The following is a 17088-nucleotide window of genomic DNA, read 5'->3' on the forward strand; positions in this document are numbered from 1 at the left end:
CACGCAGCGACTAGAGACGGTGCACTCAGTCAAGGGCAGGGTGGAGGACATGATGAGATGGCTTTTTAATTAGCTAGCACACACCGGGCCCATCTTGCTGCCCCTTACCCCCCTCCACTTTTATGACTTCTAGATTGAATTTTTATACTATTTGGGGATGAACAGCCACCAAATAGGCCACACGGCGTTCTATCATTCCTGACAGCAAACCACGGCTGTCCTCCATTTGGCCGAGCTCCGAATGACCCCAAACCTCCAAACTTCCTCTCAAATTTATCACACGGAACAATGAGCGGGGAGTTGAATATTCCGTGATGTCAGTCTCGTCTGTTGGCTGTATTTTATTTTCCTTGTCAGTCAAAATTGGCCACACGGACGAAATGAATGTGCCTGATTGGGAGTAAATTCGTGTACAGTATTTTTAGAGACGGAGGTGATATGAGTGGGCTGGGATAAATGCCTGTCAGTGTGTTTGCAGCAGTTACACGCCCTCTTACTTGACCTAATATAAGTTGGGGAATATTTTTCACATTGACCCGTTGCCCCCCCGATGACAGCTCCTATTTCCTGTATCGAATGGAAACGCACTGCTCCGTCTCCTCCTCACCTCACACATCCACTACATCAGTCACTCAAATCAGAGAGTTTCTGTCAGACCATCTCAGGTCATTTGGATAAAACACTCCAGAAGGTATAGCGATATAATTGGCGCACTAATTTAAAACACACCACTGTTCTTATGAATTACGGGCTCAAATGGTGCGAGAAATTGTCTATTTTTCCCTGTAATTCTAGCTCATTGACCTTGAATGACAGCAATTTGTTGAGTGTGGAGTAGACACTAGAGACAGCGGCAGATAGACTGCCACATTACAGCAAAACTGATCTGCCCCCCCCCCCCCTTGTCTGCTGTTATTTCATCCCCTGAAACAGATTTTCAGGGGAAACGTCGATAACAACGCCCCATCAGCGAACTCCTTCACCCCTCCCATTGAAGCCCAGTACGTGCGCATCTACCCCCAAGTCTGCAGGAGGCACTGTACCTTACGCATGGAGCTGCTCGGCTGTGAGCTAACAGGTGAGTGAGCTGAGCTACATCAAACTGTACGCACGATCCCAAAATGATTTGAAAATCCACTGCGGTGTGTCTCCTGCACAGTTGTTTCATGCTACATCTTTTTTACGTGTTAGCTGAAAAGAGGCTCATTTTAGGGGGAGTGGACTGGACGGTCGGAAAGGTTAGGACAGCTGTTTGTTTTGTTGTTGCCAGGCTGCTCTGAACCACTCGGGATGAAGTCGGGCCATATCCAGGACTACCAGGTCACGGCCTCGAGCATCTTCAGGACTCTCAACATGGACATGTTCACCTGGGAGCCCGGAAAGGCCCGTTTGGACAAACAGGGCAAGGTCAACGCGTGGACAGCTGGACACAGTGACCAGTCGCAGTGGCTACAGGTGAGATGCTATCCGAGCTAAATCTGTTATCTGCTGGAGCTACTGTAGAGATTAGATCGATACAGTATTATCAGGGAAATGAACAACAGACGAGCAGGTTCTTGCAGATAGCTGGTTTTCACTCTGCTGAAGGATTAGCCTGTACCTCCCCAGCATAGTAATTGATGGCGTGTACATGGTAATGCATGCCAATGGATTCAATTATATTTCATAGGGAAAGACTTCAGTGATGTGTACACTGTTGGTTGTGAAGAAAATTATATCTTGAAATCCTGCTTCTTTTAGCTAGGTCTCAGTATTATTCTTAGAAACAGTAATAGGTAGTCATTTCTGTACTTTATTTTTCATGCCAGTCTTTTTGAATCCAACACCCCCACTGGCTGTGTTGGAAGAGTTTAGCCTTGTTATCTTTGGCAGCAGCCCAGGCTTTCTATCTCTGTGAAAACAGCCGAACCATTTGTTTTCATTACAGTAACTGATGGCTGAAAATGTCTCCTGAAAGGGACAAGGCACGTTTCTAAGTGAACGTTTACACCCCAGTCTTTCTGCTCAACAGTATGTGAGCCTGATGGAGGCCTGGTATCAATCAGATTCAGTCATGCCCAGTATGCCCTCACATATAGCCTGACATATATATTGGATTTTTTTTATTTTATTTTATTTTTTTGTTCTGTTAAGATTAAAGGCAGTAAATGCTCTTTGCTTTTAGAGTGAGAAACCACATACTTCAAGCTGTAAAACTGATAGCATAGAAGAAATTGTGATGTGGATCATCTTCTCAGGGAATTGAAGATCAGAGGGATTTCTTTGATATCTCGGCCTTTCTGCTGCAGTCGCTCCATGCATACCACCTCCCTAGCAGTGACACAGTTAGCGCTCTGTAGTCACACCGACTTGTCTGGCCGTTATTAGATTGGTCGTGTCTTGAGTCAGATCTGTTTTTTATTACGCTGAAAGCTTTTGGCTGAGGGTGAGGGTATGCGGGGCTGTGTGGCAGAGGAGGCAGGTACTTAGGCGGGCCCCATCCAGACCAGGGAGCTCGGCTAAGCAAAATTGATTGCTGTGGGTAAAGGAAAACTTGTGGTCTCATATTACATGCTGTGCAGGCAGTAAAGGGGAGATGCTATACAGACGCAGTGAGAAAATCAATGGCTTCCACTGCCAAGGACCATTTCTGCGCACAGGCATATACAATGTCTAGCTTTTGAAAAGTAGACATTAAGAGTCATATACTATACTATCACATGTATACTGATACAGCTGTTGAAACTGACCCATTTTTTTACATTAAGTGATCATCCCATATGCATTTGTTGAACTCAGTCAGTGTCTGCTTTATACTGGTCACCATGGCAAATAATTGATTCTCAGTGACATTACGGAATGACTTCAAACCTCACGGATTAATGGAATTAATCAGGCCTAATGGCAAATTAAGTATTCCTATTAATCAAGACAAATGCTGTGGTGCGCAGTGGAAGCAGCGAGAATCTCTTTCCAGAAACCGAACGTCAGACTGGAGTTCTTGATGCACAGCACCGGACAAGATCCCATTTCAAAGGAAAACAGTGGAGCCATGAGCCGTCACATTACTCTCAGTGCTTACTTATCATATCACAGTTCCAGCATTTGAACAATATACAAGACATCCAAGCTGTTAATATGTTTTCACTGGTCCTGGGTTCGAATCCCAGCTGGGGACTCTGTGGTAGTGCTCTCTCCATGTTTTTGCGGGTTTCCTGCAGTTTTCCCCACTATCAAAAACATGTATGTTAGGTTAATTCTCCTGTCAGTGACTTGACAAAGGCACTGGCTTAGAACTGGAGTTAGTCCCTGAGTGGTGCACAGTGGCTGCCCTCTGCTCCTAATACTAAAGATGGATTAGATGTAGAGAACGGAGGTAATGGTTCTCAGATTCAATTTAACAAGACATTGACAGTACATTATTTTTCATCATTTGAGAAAAAGGATTGAACTGACACACTGATCCAATTAGTGGTCATGTCAAAGATAGAAATACACAACTCAAACATGCGATGGATCATTTGAATGTAATAATTTGATTAACAAGTTCAGAACATACGTAGTTTTCAGCAGACTTAATACTTAAGAATGCAAATTTTGTGGCACAAAAACACTGTCAAATCCAAACACAAACACCAAGAACTGGGCATGTTTGGGGACTGTCCAAGCTAAAGTTATTCTGGCCTGGCAGTAGATAAAATTACACAGGGAGAACCAGAATCTTTCAAGATGTTTTCAAGAGAGGAGCTGAAGCTGTCAGCCTGTGCTGCCAAGTGTTCCAGCTGGCATAAGCTGATTAGTTAATTATGCACATTAACATGTCCACATAGCAAAGAGAAATTGCCAGAGAGACAGTAGCTACTTTTCAATTTCACAGTGTCCCTCTTAATGCAACACGTACACTGCAAATTTTCTTAAGTACTGTTCCAAGACTGTGGAGGGGTTTTTTTTGGGTGGATTACGGTAAACATCCCTCAGACAAAGACACAAGGTTGGAATGGAGTGATTGTGTCTATTCATCTCGTATCTCTTAATGGTATTGCAGTCAACAAACTACTTAGCAAGGATTCACTTTGCATGGTGTTGAATTCTGAGGCGCATCTCTTGTTGTGGGTACCACTCAACATGTTCCAGGTGCTTTCTCCACTGGCAGGAAGTGAAGGAAGGTAAAACTCTGAGTAAGTTTTATGTTGTTTCCTGAGTTGCAGAGGACAAGAGCTCCACTTAGACACGCCTGGATTCACCATTTTCCTCTTTCTCATCAGGTCGTTTTTCTATACTTTGACATACACATTAGCATCACGGATGGACCGGGCTGGTACACTGACATGTAATCTTTGAGGCCATTTAGTGAAATATCTAAAAACAAATTCTTAGTTTTATTTTCAATGCGTTTAACACGGATCTGACACCAAGTTTGAGAACATCAGAAGTATTGTGTACTTTTAATTTTGTAATATGTAAAGTTGATCCTGAAATAAAGGGAAAATGTCTCAGCATGTTTGTTGTACAGTTGGTGTTGTTATATATTCACTGATCCATTCAGCAGTGAAAGACTTGTAATCCTTCCACATGCAAAGACATCAGGTTAAAAGTTGGGTATGAACTGGACATTGGCTGGTTGACAAGTCTTATTATTCAAAGTAGGTTGAAATGATTACAGGTTTCGAGTAGCACTCTCCTGAAGAATTTAAGCATGTTTTCTTCATCCTTATGAGCTTACAAATCCCTGTGGCAAAGCAGCAGAAATAAGAAATGGTCTTTGAGTCCGCTTTGGTCGGGTGCCATCTTTAAGCTTTGTACACAAGATTAAACTAAATGCTAACCCTTTAGTTTAGCTGCAGCGCAGCGGCAGGTTCCAGTGAGCCTTAAGCTACTGCTGTGCAGGCACTTCACTACAGAAGAGATTTATCACTTAAAACACTTCACATTAAATATACTTTGCTGTTGTTTTCCCTCATATCAGGAAATTCTCTTTATCTGTCACACAGCATCCCAACAAGCAAATTAAGCACAGCATACAGCCACCACTGTACTCTGTAGGTATGATATAGTGTATGTTAGTGGTGGAGTGGTTCACAAGTGGAGCAAACAGAAAGGTTTTTAATACTATCAGATATGTTCCACATAGCTGCAGCTAATATATTTGGAAAGAGGACTCCGGTAACTGCACTGCTATCTAACTCCACTTTTGGATAATGCCTTTCACAATATCCACAGTTCCAACCAGGAGTTGCCAGTCGCTCGCTGTATAACATGACCACAGCCAGCTGTGTGTGTTGTAGAGGCATAAACACAGTTACATGATCACACATGCAAAATAACTCAGTCCAATAAAATAGCCTCAATAATTCTGCACCCTTCCGAGTATATGACCATATCATGTACATATTATGAGCACTGTGGGATTTCTGTAAACAATGTCCCCTCATGTAACATACAAACGTCTTAACTATCAGCACTCATTGATGGTACAAAATGCATCACTTCACTGACAACTCGTTAAATTTATTTGTTGCCTGCAAAGGTTACAAAACAAGCTATGAAAGTAATTTTGTTCTGGTGGTTCATTTGTTATCCCCTGTCTCCAAGGTTTTCACACCCAATTATCTCCTTAAAGTGATAAATATGTGTGGTGTGTGGCTGTGGCACCCTGATAATCACCTCTGCCTCTGATGATGCAGAGTGAGCTCCAACTTGTGTGTGAAAACTTTGAGAGAACTACAGTAGCCCCAATGCAAATGGTATGTTGGTGCTAATGCGAAATTAATCATACAACCATTGTCACACATTAGTGCACCCCTACTCTCATAAGGTAATTCAGTTTGAGCTGTGGTATGATATCCTTTTTTGCAAACAAGTAATTCGTGCACCTGCTCAGGTAACAGACCAAAGGCCTCCATATGATATTTATACATGCACTTTTACTTCTGCATCCATGTAATCAGAGACAGGGATGATGCTGTTGATGGTCTCCACATTAGGCTTCTACTAGCAACCCTGCAGTAATTACATAATAACCATTTTCCTGTTAACAAATATCTATGTTTACATTGTATTAGTCAAATTTATCCAAATATTGTTGTCAGCATTTAACTTGAATCACTCTTGGACCCAAAAGAAAACACACAGCTGCAGGCAGGATTAGAGTTTGTCAGTTTTTTTGATTGAAGGCAGAGCAGTAAAATCACAGGATCCTGGAAACTTGAGCAAATGTCGATTCACTTATGCAGAGCAGAGCACACATATCAATTAGGAAAATGACTATCGTGGAGTGGAGGTTTGCATAGGCAGATGCTGAGGAGGTAAACGGTGACAGCACCAGCACTGCATGCACATGGGGAAAATTGTCTCTCTGCTGGAACACATGGGACCAAGGGGAAAGCACAGTGGTGGACTATAAACCCAGACAGGGGAGACACAGTAGTATCAAGCCTGCTGAGTGCCCCTGCCAGTCTTTACTCTAGCACCAGTTTAGCTGCATGCATGCCTTGATTGCCAATATCAGTTTATTTCTGCTGGTGACAGCTGGTTGGAGAGGCATGCAAAGGAACTGAGTTTCTGATTATTGAGGAAATGGAGTTACCCTCACACTGAACTGAATGGCTGCCATGATGGTCAGGGTGGATCAATATACAGCAGGTGCCATGATGAAAGTTTGCTTGAGCTCCACAGACACACTGTATTGGCCTCAGAAGTCCAGATGAATAATGAGAATTGAGTGTAAGAAGAATAAATGGCACTGCCACAAAAGTGCAGCTTTTGGTGGTAGAAGTTGGCAGTCCTCAGATATCATTACAGCTGTATGACAGAACTGGGTTGCGGCCATTTGTTCCCTGTCTTTGGTGAAGTCCATCTGTACTGTGCTGGCTACCAGACAGCAAGGGGGTGGTTTGAGAGACTGAATTCAGAGTTTTTAGATTTGACAAAGAAATGATTCTCCTCCATTGAGGGACCTGGAGACATGTTTAGCATCGTCTGGAAAGGATACACAAAGATGAAGCATTAGAATATCACATGAAGAACCACGTTGTTGTGTTCGTTGAATGCAGCAGGACGGTAAGACATGGCGTCATCAAGTACTGTGTGGTTCAACTGCCGTCTTCCTCTCATTGCCTTCATGAATGAACATGAGATGATAGGCATGCAAAAGCCAAGCTTCAAAAGGACGTTTCTACTCTGCAGCTAGAGCCTTCTCAATCTGTTTCTCCATGGGAATCATTTTGGGCCTGGTAAAAGAGTACAGTCTCTGAGGAATAGTACTTGGCAGAATGGCGTGGTTGTTCACGGCCACAAGTGGTCACACAGTGCTTGTCAAAAGAACAGATTTGCACACTCAAAGAATACTACAAAGGTTTGTGGGATCGCTCAAGTTGATGAAGACAGCAGAAGATTAGCAAATTTCAAACGATTAATGTCTTTTAACCAAGAGAGAGATGTGAAAGTCCTTTAACATTGTTCATCCAAGGCACTGGCTTCCACTTGAATTCCAATAAGTCAAGTAGATATACTTAATTCATGGTCCAAAGTTCTATAAGTAAAACACCCAAAGTGTACCAGCACCAAGGGGGGCTGGCTCTGGTGATACCAAAGGAGGTTGCCAGCAGGCTGCATGTCAGAGTCTGCGTGTTCAGGATGGGTACGGTGCAGCACTTTAGATAGATGCGACCCAACAGTTGATCTGGGTTGACTGATCTTGTACGGGCGAGCATCGGGTCATCTCGCAGGCTAAACTACTGCAGCGTAAATAGCTGTAGATATAGACAAGGACAGACAGTGTAACAGTAATGAATGGTATTGACAGGTGAGGCACTGAATGCATGAAGGGACATCAGTGAGTCCCTCTGTTGGTCAGCCACAAGCGTACGGGACTAATAAGACGACAGGGACGGGTAGAGAGGCAGAGGCACACTTAGGAGTTTTTATTTTGCAGACAGTAATATTAAGTGAAATACAAAGAGCAGTGTTTAATGGATTTCACTTCAAACTCTAGCTTTTACTGTTTCCAAAGAAACAATAATAAGCCAAATCAAATGAATGTTGCATTTCTGTGGTGGAGCAAACCACAGAGCTTCAACCATTTAGTTACACAGACCCTACATAATAAATGATGTACATTTCATCATTTAGATGTATCCGAACATTGAAATCAAAGTTATTGGAATAATTCTGACTGAAAATAAGAGTCTGATGTCCTAAAGAGTGTTCTAACCCTGACGTGACCATAAAATGAGGTCTAGGCTCAAAAACATGGTAATATGTAATATGGGTTTGTCATAGAAATAACTGACAGCTAAAATCAGTTTCAGCATCAGTCAGGTGCCTCTTTATGTTTCAAATGCTTTTCATCATTTTCTGCAGTTGGTTTTAATTGTCCTAAAAGTGCTGCACTGCAAAGTAGATTTTATTGTGTCGTGTAATTCAGAATGTCCTTGACAATTACAATTAGATAAATTAATACAGTATACTGCAGAAGTAGATTACCTGTTTGCCAATGGTTCCTAAAGCATCAATGCATGTTGACACTTGGCATAGAGCATTTTCCCATGTGGAGCAGAGGCTAGAAGGAACAATAAGTAGACGTAATGCAAGATTGATTCCCGCTCAGTGCCTGTGAGCATGCATTTGTTGTAATCAAACCGGGTATTACCATTACACCAATTTTGCCGAGCACAGCTTCCTAATCAAATCGCTACCTCAAATACAGCGCTGCTGACAACAAACTCTATTTCTTTTAATCAATAGAATTAGCTTGGTGTTTGTTTCATCCATCCACAGAAGAGAATGGCTTTAATTTGTCCCATTGAAACTCTCATCTCTTCTTGAGTGTTTATGCAGCAAAGATGAAGCGTGTCCTGTCTAAAAACAGAAAAGCTGCACAGAGAGAGTAAAAGCATTGTAGCATGAAAGGATTTAAGAGGGATTTTGATCATCTGGAAAAGCAATGATCATGTCTTTATTCCAAGAACAAGAGGCTGGTGCTTTGTAGAAATTACTTGCATGGGAAAACAGTAAAAATTTATTGGGAACTTTCAAGGGTGAGCCATCTTCTGCATGCTTCAAGCTTGATCCCCCGCCCCAGTAGAAAACACAGTCCTTACTAACATGAATTGTAAGGCGGTATGCAGAGGCTATCCCCTTAAATCCAGCATTTTTATTAGTCATACCATATTGATCTGGTCGAAACTAGATAAAGGCACTTGTCCCTGCAGAGCTGACTATTCAAAGTTCTAGTCACATTAGATACAGCCTTTATTCTACCAACTGCTCAGCTTTTTATCATTATTTGTCCTACTACCCTACACACAAAACTGAATCAATAGGAGCAGCGCCTGCAGCCAAGTTTTCTTGCTGAACTAATTAAAGAAACAGAATGTAAGAGGGACAACGTCTCCAGGTGGTTTCTGTTGCAATCAGTGAGAAGCACACAACCATTTAGCCACAGCTGTGGTGCTGAAAAAAAGGACAAAATGTATGATGACTGGTTTGAGCAGACTTTTCAATCCAGTCCAATCCAAGCTCTGGCTGCATCTACACTTTTGTGCATGTAAATCTCACCCTGACTCAACTTTCACAGGAGTTAACATGATGATATTAATTATCTAACATAACACTGGTAGGTTTCACACATTTCCAACAGTTCATCAGTAAAAGTAATAACAACTTTAATGTATTACTTGCATCGTGTCTTCTTTTGTTGTTTTGCTTTGTTATTTTGTGGATCTGGGGATCTGAGCAATGACACTACCCACTGATACAAAGCCTAGAAGCCAGGACGACAGATGTAACCATGAGTGCAGATTTCTCAGCCAGCACTTGCTTTGGCTGATGTGCCAGCCCGGTTTCAGAAAGGCGAGATCAAATTTGCGCCATGTAGTCGTGTACAGTGTGTACATGATTATAAGACTTGGCAGGTTTGTTGAATACGGAAGATTATCTTGGGGGGGACTTTCATGGGTCATTATCAGACTTCTATGGAGAAGCATGTCAGATGGGACCCGTCTGATACTGGATATCTTACTGCCGGCTACCCAGTTAGAGACTCTTTCACATTACAAGACTGCAGAGACATAAATACAGTATGTCGGTTTAAAAGCGTTTCCTGTTGCTTTTGCTAATTCAGTAATCTTGAGACCATTATCCAAGAATTCAAGAAGAAGCTTAGAAAGAATCTGCGCTCATTTGAAAACATGCCTGATGTAAATTCAGGCGCGATCGTCGGAGTCTCATTTTAGTCTTGTCCAATACGACTCGTTCTTGCTCTGTTTTATTCAATTTCCCTGCAGCTAGTATGCTGATTGAATTAGCTTCCAAATGAAGTTACGGAAGGGAGGGTAAACCCATCTGCTTCCCTGATTCAATTGGGTGGTTTTTAGTGCCCCCTCCCCCCAACTACATCCTTTAATATACAGGTCTGCATGCAACCTGTGTAATATTGCTCCTTTGTTTTCATTATCCAAGGAAGCCATTTTCCCCTTCAACACCACATCCTGATGCTCGTCTCCCTCTCCCTCTCTCTACCTCTGTCCCTCTCACTCCCTCGCAGCCAACGTAGGATGCATTTATCTGTTTTATCTCGGGATGAGTGATTCATGAGTCTGGAGCACTGCCGGCTGTAATCGTGGGATCTGCAGGAATTGTCAGAAGTGAAGGCACCAGAGCTTAAATCAGTGCAGCAGAGATTGGATCCAGTGTGTTCTGCATGTGTATCTTATGGTTTCAGACCATCTCTGAGCCGTCTCTTGACAAGCAGGGTGTCCTCCACTCCTTTCTCTACATTTAAATCGGACATCTTTATGTTACGCACTCAGGAGAGCGTGGACTGCACTTCAGCAGCAGAGCTACATGCTGTTTAGTACGGTATTATGATTAATTCAGAGTTGTCCACAGTGAAGCTATGGTTCTCCAGAAAACTGCCTATTGATTAATTCCAGTGTCACATTGAGAGGACCTTTTATGTCCATAAATGTTATCTATTTTGTAATGTCACGGTTTCCTTTTTATTGCGTGTGAAGCACAGCGTATTTTTTGTGCAGAGAGTGTTTGTGTGTATGCGCGCACATGTGTGAGAATTTGATATGAATATTTCATATACCATGCGAGAGGCAGGAGAGGGGAGGGAGGTATGATGAGCTGTGAGTGCAGCAGCCTGAGTCGTAAATGACTTTATTTTTAACTCACCTATTTTGTAGGACCTTTGAAACCCTGTGCCGTCATTGTGAGAGTCAGAACACCATACTTTCGATCATTAAATCATTTCACATTTTACGCTTCCCTAATATTCCAACAGAAAGCAGTTTTTTTTCCCTCCGGCACGAATTACAGATGTGATTTCAGACAAGCTCACACAGGAAGACAGACTACTTTAGATTTTATCAGTAAGTGTCCATCACATGTTTAGTCACAGTGAACATTAAACAGAGTGTGAAATCCCACAAGTCCCTTACTAGCCATTTTTTACGCATATAGATCTGAGTTCCTCACTTCACTCATGCTGACACGGCGTGCAGCTCTCTAGTTCTACAAAAGCTGTTCTCTTTGCTTTAATAGCTCTAAATGATCCAGACCACCATGGTTGGTTTCCTTCCTGTTCCTTCCTGCCATGGACAATTCCCTTCATTGGTTCATGCAACCATTCAGAATTGATATGCTAACTAAGGTTCCATCTGTTTTATGGCTGTGTGCTCTGAGTGGCCTGTTAGGATTCCAGGTAGGAATGTTTGTGCTTTAATGCACTGGCTTTGATGAAAGGCTGCCTTTGTTTCAGAGGGAAGAGTGGGGATTAAATAATACTTTAATGGTCTAAATGTGCACTTTCTATTTTAAAGCACTTAAGTTACTGTGTTAAATTATAGATGGAGGCAGAGATGTCTACAAAACAAAAAGCTGACCATGCAGGTGTTTGTGTTGCAAGGAGAGGGTCACTTTTCTACACAGACTTTATCAAAAACATTAGCATTTCTAGTTGTACATAACACCACCTATTCTCCACCCGTGCTTCTCCCAGTTCTTCACAGTGGGCAGAAACAAGACGCATGTGTTAAGCTCCCCCCAAAAAACATATGACAAAACCTCCGTTTTGAAAGCAGGAAGCTCAAAGGATAGTCACATGTTTCCCGCCATACTTAGACAAAGTGGTGCTTTGAAGGAAACGCTGTCTTCCTCATGCTCACAGTAACAATACTAGCATGTTGATGGCTAACAAGTGTGATGTTTGCCATGTTCTCTATCTTAGTTTAATGTTTTGCTAATTACTGAATTACTTGCTTAATGCTTAATTACACCTGAGGCTGATAGTAATGACATTTGTTTAAACACTTCCATCACCAAAGATATTTCAAATCTTTCTGACGGTGCCATGAATGTCTGCACGAAATGTTCCATTCCATCCGACAGATCTTGAAATATGTCAATGGATAAATGAAAATTATGATCCGCATAATCATGATGCCTGATCAGAAATTAAGGGATCCCAAAAAGCAACAGGATTCATCCTCTGGGCAAATTTCTTGACCAAAGTAGTGGCCTGGAGCCATGTCGCTACCATGGCGAAAAATGTTTGACTGCACTGTGAGCATCCTGTTTTTGAAAAGGAGATTCATTCTGGTCTTTGTAGATTGCTGAGGGTTATCTCCATGCAGGTGTTATTCATTGTGTGTTTAAGCATATTACGCACACTGTGAAGATGCAAGTGTGCTGGCATGAAGACTAGAGTGAAGAGGAGGAAGGGGGAGGATGTTCAATGCATAGCAACGTCCGTGCCATGTAAAACTGTTTGGCTTATAGATGTGTGCGCTTGCCACCATTTTGCAATTGCCTGTGAGTCACTGCATAGTGCCTTCCCCATATTTATATCCCGAGCATTTTGGCTGTAAGATGTGCCTTGACCAGCCAACCAGCTGACTCTCTTAATGTACTGCCAAAACAAGTCATCCCGTGCTGCAACAAAGACATCTATCCTCATGTCAGGACAGCTCATTCCTCATGGAGATGTTTCTTTCAGCAGAGTGCATTCATAGTCCACATTTAGCACTTTCAAAAAAGATGCTATACACAAGTCGAATTTCAAAAAAGAGAAAATGTCGAAGTTAATGCTGAACGTGCTCAGTGCCACGCTGACCAGCCAGAGACAATATGATGCAGCCATGAGGGGATTTTCTCCCTATGACATTGCCTTTACCATCGTCTATGCTCCAAGGCGACTGAGTCACTCTCCAGACTGCCTGCACACCTTACTTTCTCTGTGTGAGCACTCAGCGGGCATTTATACACTCTGACATCCCACCACCCCATGTGGAAACACTGGTCACAAAAGGGGTCAGGAAGGAGATTCACTCTGTGTGTGTGTGCTGTGAATCCATAGCAGGTACAGTATGTGTAAGAGCTGTGCTGAAATTTGTGCAACTGAGGCTGTTAACTTGGAGGCTTTGATGTAAAGTCCTGCACAACATGGCAACCCACTGAGAGAGACAGATAGTCAGAGAAGCACAAAGAGGGATAAATCACACAATACTAGAAGAGGAAACAACAAAAGAATGGAGAAAATGGAGTTGATTAATAGTTTGACTGTGGGGGTGCGTGCATCCCTAAGAAAGAGCAAGAGGGAATGAGTCATGATGTAGTGATGGAGGGTGAGACCACCTCCTCAGAGAACGTAAACAAAAGTGTAACATCAACCCAGTTCCAAACAGTGTGGCTGCACGTAAAAAAAAAAAAAAGATGCATACGTCCTGACAGTTAGTCAAGTTTTGGTTGTTTTTACTTAAACTAGTAAGTGAGAAAATCGGCGGTACCTACAGCATGTGACTGATAGTCAGCCAATCATATTCTCCAGAAATTAAAGGACCAGTGTGAAGGATTTAAGGGGATCTATTGGCGGAAATGGAATATAAGTATGTTATCATTAGTGTATAATTGCCTTAACATAAGAATCATTGTGTTTTTGTTACCTTAAAAAGAGTTCTTTATATCTATATTCTCTGTATATGCTTCCGTACACTCAACCATGTTGTAGCACCATGTTTCTACAGTAGCCCAGAAAGCACAAATAAACACTGTCTTTCACTTTATGCAGCCACTGTAGGAGAAGGTGAGGCGAGGTGTATTCATGTGGTTGCAGTCTGCAGTCTCACCACTAGATGGCACTTAATCCCACACACTGGTCCTTTAAGTTACCCAATTCCAAACAAGGCATCAACTCATTTATTGTAATTAACTTGTAACCTGAGGCCCTCACAGAAACCTTGTTAGTTGTTAAGTCATACACCTCTGCTTTCTTTGCTGTCCATGAGCAGTGCTTTTAATTTGTTATTTGTCCGGTGGGACATGTGGGTTAATTTTTAGATTTTCATCCGTAAACAGTTTCTTATGTAGGTGTTACCAAACACTCTGCCCAGAGGTGTAAAGGTATACCTTCTCAAGATATTCAATCTGGCCATCAGCAAGCTGTTTGCTCTTATGAAACTTTTTACTCTTTCTTTCGTTTTGACCTGCAGCTATTTACCATCGGCACCCTCGACTTTACATTTTAATAAATTATCTGGGTTTCTTTGTCCAACAGAATAAGTCTATGAAGGGCTACAGGCTGTTTGTTTTCTACAGTAATTAATAAAACAAACAAAATTAATGAATACGAGTTTCAGTTCAATTTCTCTGGGCAGATGAGTAGGGCTTTAACAACGGCGTACCCTATTTTATATCTGCTCCTTTCCGCTCAGGTCACTTTCAAGGCACTGAAACAATGTACTTTCACACAGAAAAAGCCATATGTGTCACATAACAGCATCTGAAGGCCAGTGAGACTCCTGGTTCATCTCATAGAATTGGCTCAGCCTGCTCACCTCTGTGTAAAGCGGAACATTTTTAAACTCAGAAAGGTGTCACGACACAAACAGGCTTTTCTTTGCACTCAGTAGAGAGGTGCTGTACTCAGTCAGCCATCCGCCTGGAAATTGTCTGCCTTCAGCCTCATCCCTCGTTTTTTAGTCAGTTAGGTTTGCTTTTCGGCTTAAGGGGCTTTTCTGAAGATAGTGGGGTTTCAGCATGAGAGAGTAGCCTTCTTTGGCACGTGGCGTGCAATGCTATGTTCATCTCGTGGAAAAGTTCGTGCACATGGCACCTGAAATCAGTCCGGTCACCCAGAACACACACTTTTCCCTCCATGTCAACCAGTGACAGTGATAGTGTGTGATATTCATTTGGGTTTTGGTGTCATAAGGTTACATGTATAGCTTGCACAGTGCGTCTTTTTGTCTGTAGCATGATCCATCATGCTCTTTGTCCTACACTGGTAGTTTCCATCCTGGTCATCAGGAGATAGAATTGTTCTGTCTGAAGCATCGAAAACCAACCGTGCACAGGGCCCAGAGGACCAGGATTTAAAGACATACATACAAATGTGATGCTTTACACACAAACGCCACACCCCCAGTTTTTAATGCAGACTTTCTGTTGTTCTCAGGAGCTTTGACCAGACCTCACTCTGTTACATTCAGCATGATAAAGGCTGTGTTACGGTGATATTTTGGGGCATTTTATTTAATTAAAAGAACACGAGGTTCAGCATGTTGTGGTGTTTCAGTGTATGATAAAGAAAATGATTTCGAGCTCTCGCCACGGCTTTACGCTTTAATGATAGCTGTCCTGTTGTGAGGTCGATGGGTCATAGCAATGTCCTCCTCGTGGCTCTGACACACATTTCTGAATTCTGCACTGTGACCTAGGAGAATATATACAAAGTATGCAGCACACGCACAGAGAGAGACACACATATTTCCTGCAGGCTTTGAAGATCAAATGAGTCTTCAACCCGTAGTTAAATTAGCACAGCTGGAGGGAGAATGTCAGCAGGATGCAACGTATGCATATACTGTATTCATAAAAAAGGAAACTTGGCCTCATTGGGATCCTTATAAGGCTGCCTCTTACTGCATTCATCTCTTTATCCTGCATTGGCAAAGCCACTTCAAATAGGGACTCGAGATTTACACACCAACTCTCGTCTTAATGAGCCGAGGAGATGAGTGTTTGTCTGGCAGAAGTGCACGAATGTTGCCCCTTTGCATGCTGCCATCAAAGAGAACTACAAATAAGTAATTGACCCTGTCTCCTTTTTCGATGTTTAACTGCACGGGAGAGAAAACTGAAAGCTTATACTAGACCGACATGATTTTTATTTTTTAATCTCAGACACAGCAAGCAAAATCCTCAAATTGATTCTCGGGTTTTATTTCTTTGGAACATCGATGCCACGAGAATACGAGATTGCTACAAAGACTTAACACACTCCTAGTACGTCGGGGTTAACAGCTCATGGAGGGGAGAATGGGGTTGAGACTGTGATGGAAGAAAGAACAGAGGGTGGAGGCTGGAGGAGAGGCCTTAATTTAACAAGCTTATCTCGCTCCCTAATTCAGTTTGGGCCATCAAAGTGCTGAGAGCCGGCGTCGCTGGGGGCGCTTGTATTTTTTGACCGCTACCTGTGACAGCAATTACAGGTTCCCCTTCAAGCCTGCCTTTGTTTTGGTGGCAGACTTGACTGCATGGGTAGAACGAGATTACCTCAATGTTCTGCAGCCGGAGCATAATCAAAGCCTCACAATGTAAGGTGTCATGCCCCACTAAATCAGCCAAGTAGCCCATGCCACTGTTTCTTTCTTTCTAGCCACCTTTATCCAGAGGGTTGTTCTGCCATTAGTGTCATTATAACAGAGCTGTTGTTCATATACATCACAGGTAAATATTCCACTCTGCAGCCACAGTCAGAAACAGAAATGAACACTTCTTTATGGCAAAATGGAAGCAGAGGCTGAGGGAGGAACGTCATGAATAGTGTATTCACAACAAATGAAGCATGCATACGTACTGCGCGCATCTGCATAATTGCATACCTGTAACCACTGCATTGTTCAGAGTGAAATTATGCCAGCACGCAAACTTCAGTGGCTTTTGTCCTACTTTCATTAGCTTAACATCTCGCAAATGGATAACTGGGAGTTCATCCACTTGGATGCCTGTTAGAAAGACAAGAGTTGGCTTTGTAGCCGCTGAGGCACGGCTTTGTCTACATGTGTGTCAGGCCCATGCCTTTACAGTATGTGCACAGCAGGC

At 42.5% G+C, this 17088-nt stretch overlaps 1 protein-coding gene across 2 annotated transcripts in view; it reads left to right on the plus strand.

Annotated features, from left to right (window-relative positions):
- Positions 1–17088, plus strand: part of edil3a (EGF-like repeats and discoidin I-like domains 3a) — a 111098-nt gene that overhangs the window by 79451 nt on the left and 14559 nt on the right. For both annotated transcript variants that reach the window (XM_076730253.1, XM_076730254.1), the window contains exons 7-8: positions 934–1078; positions 1271–1455. In XM_076730253.1, coding sequence (XP_076586368.1) covers positions 934–1078; positions 1271–1455 — 330 coding nt within the window. The remainder of the gene's footprint in view (positions 1–933; positions 1079–1270; positions 1456–17088) is intronic.

Source organism: Chaetodon auriga, chromosome 5 (assembly GCF_051107435.1).
Source record: "Chaetodon auriga isolate fChaAug3 chromosome 5, fChaAug3.hap1, whole genome shotgun sequence".
Classification (NCBI taxonomy): domain Eukaryota; kingdom Metazoa; phylum Chordata; class Actinopteri; order Chaetodontiformes; family Chaetodontidae; genus Chaetodon; species Chaetodon auriga.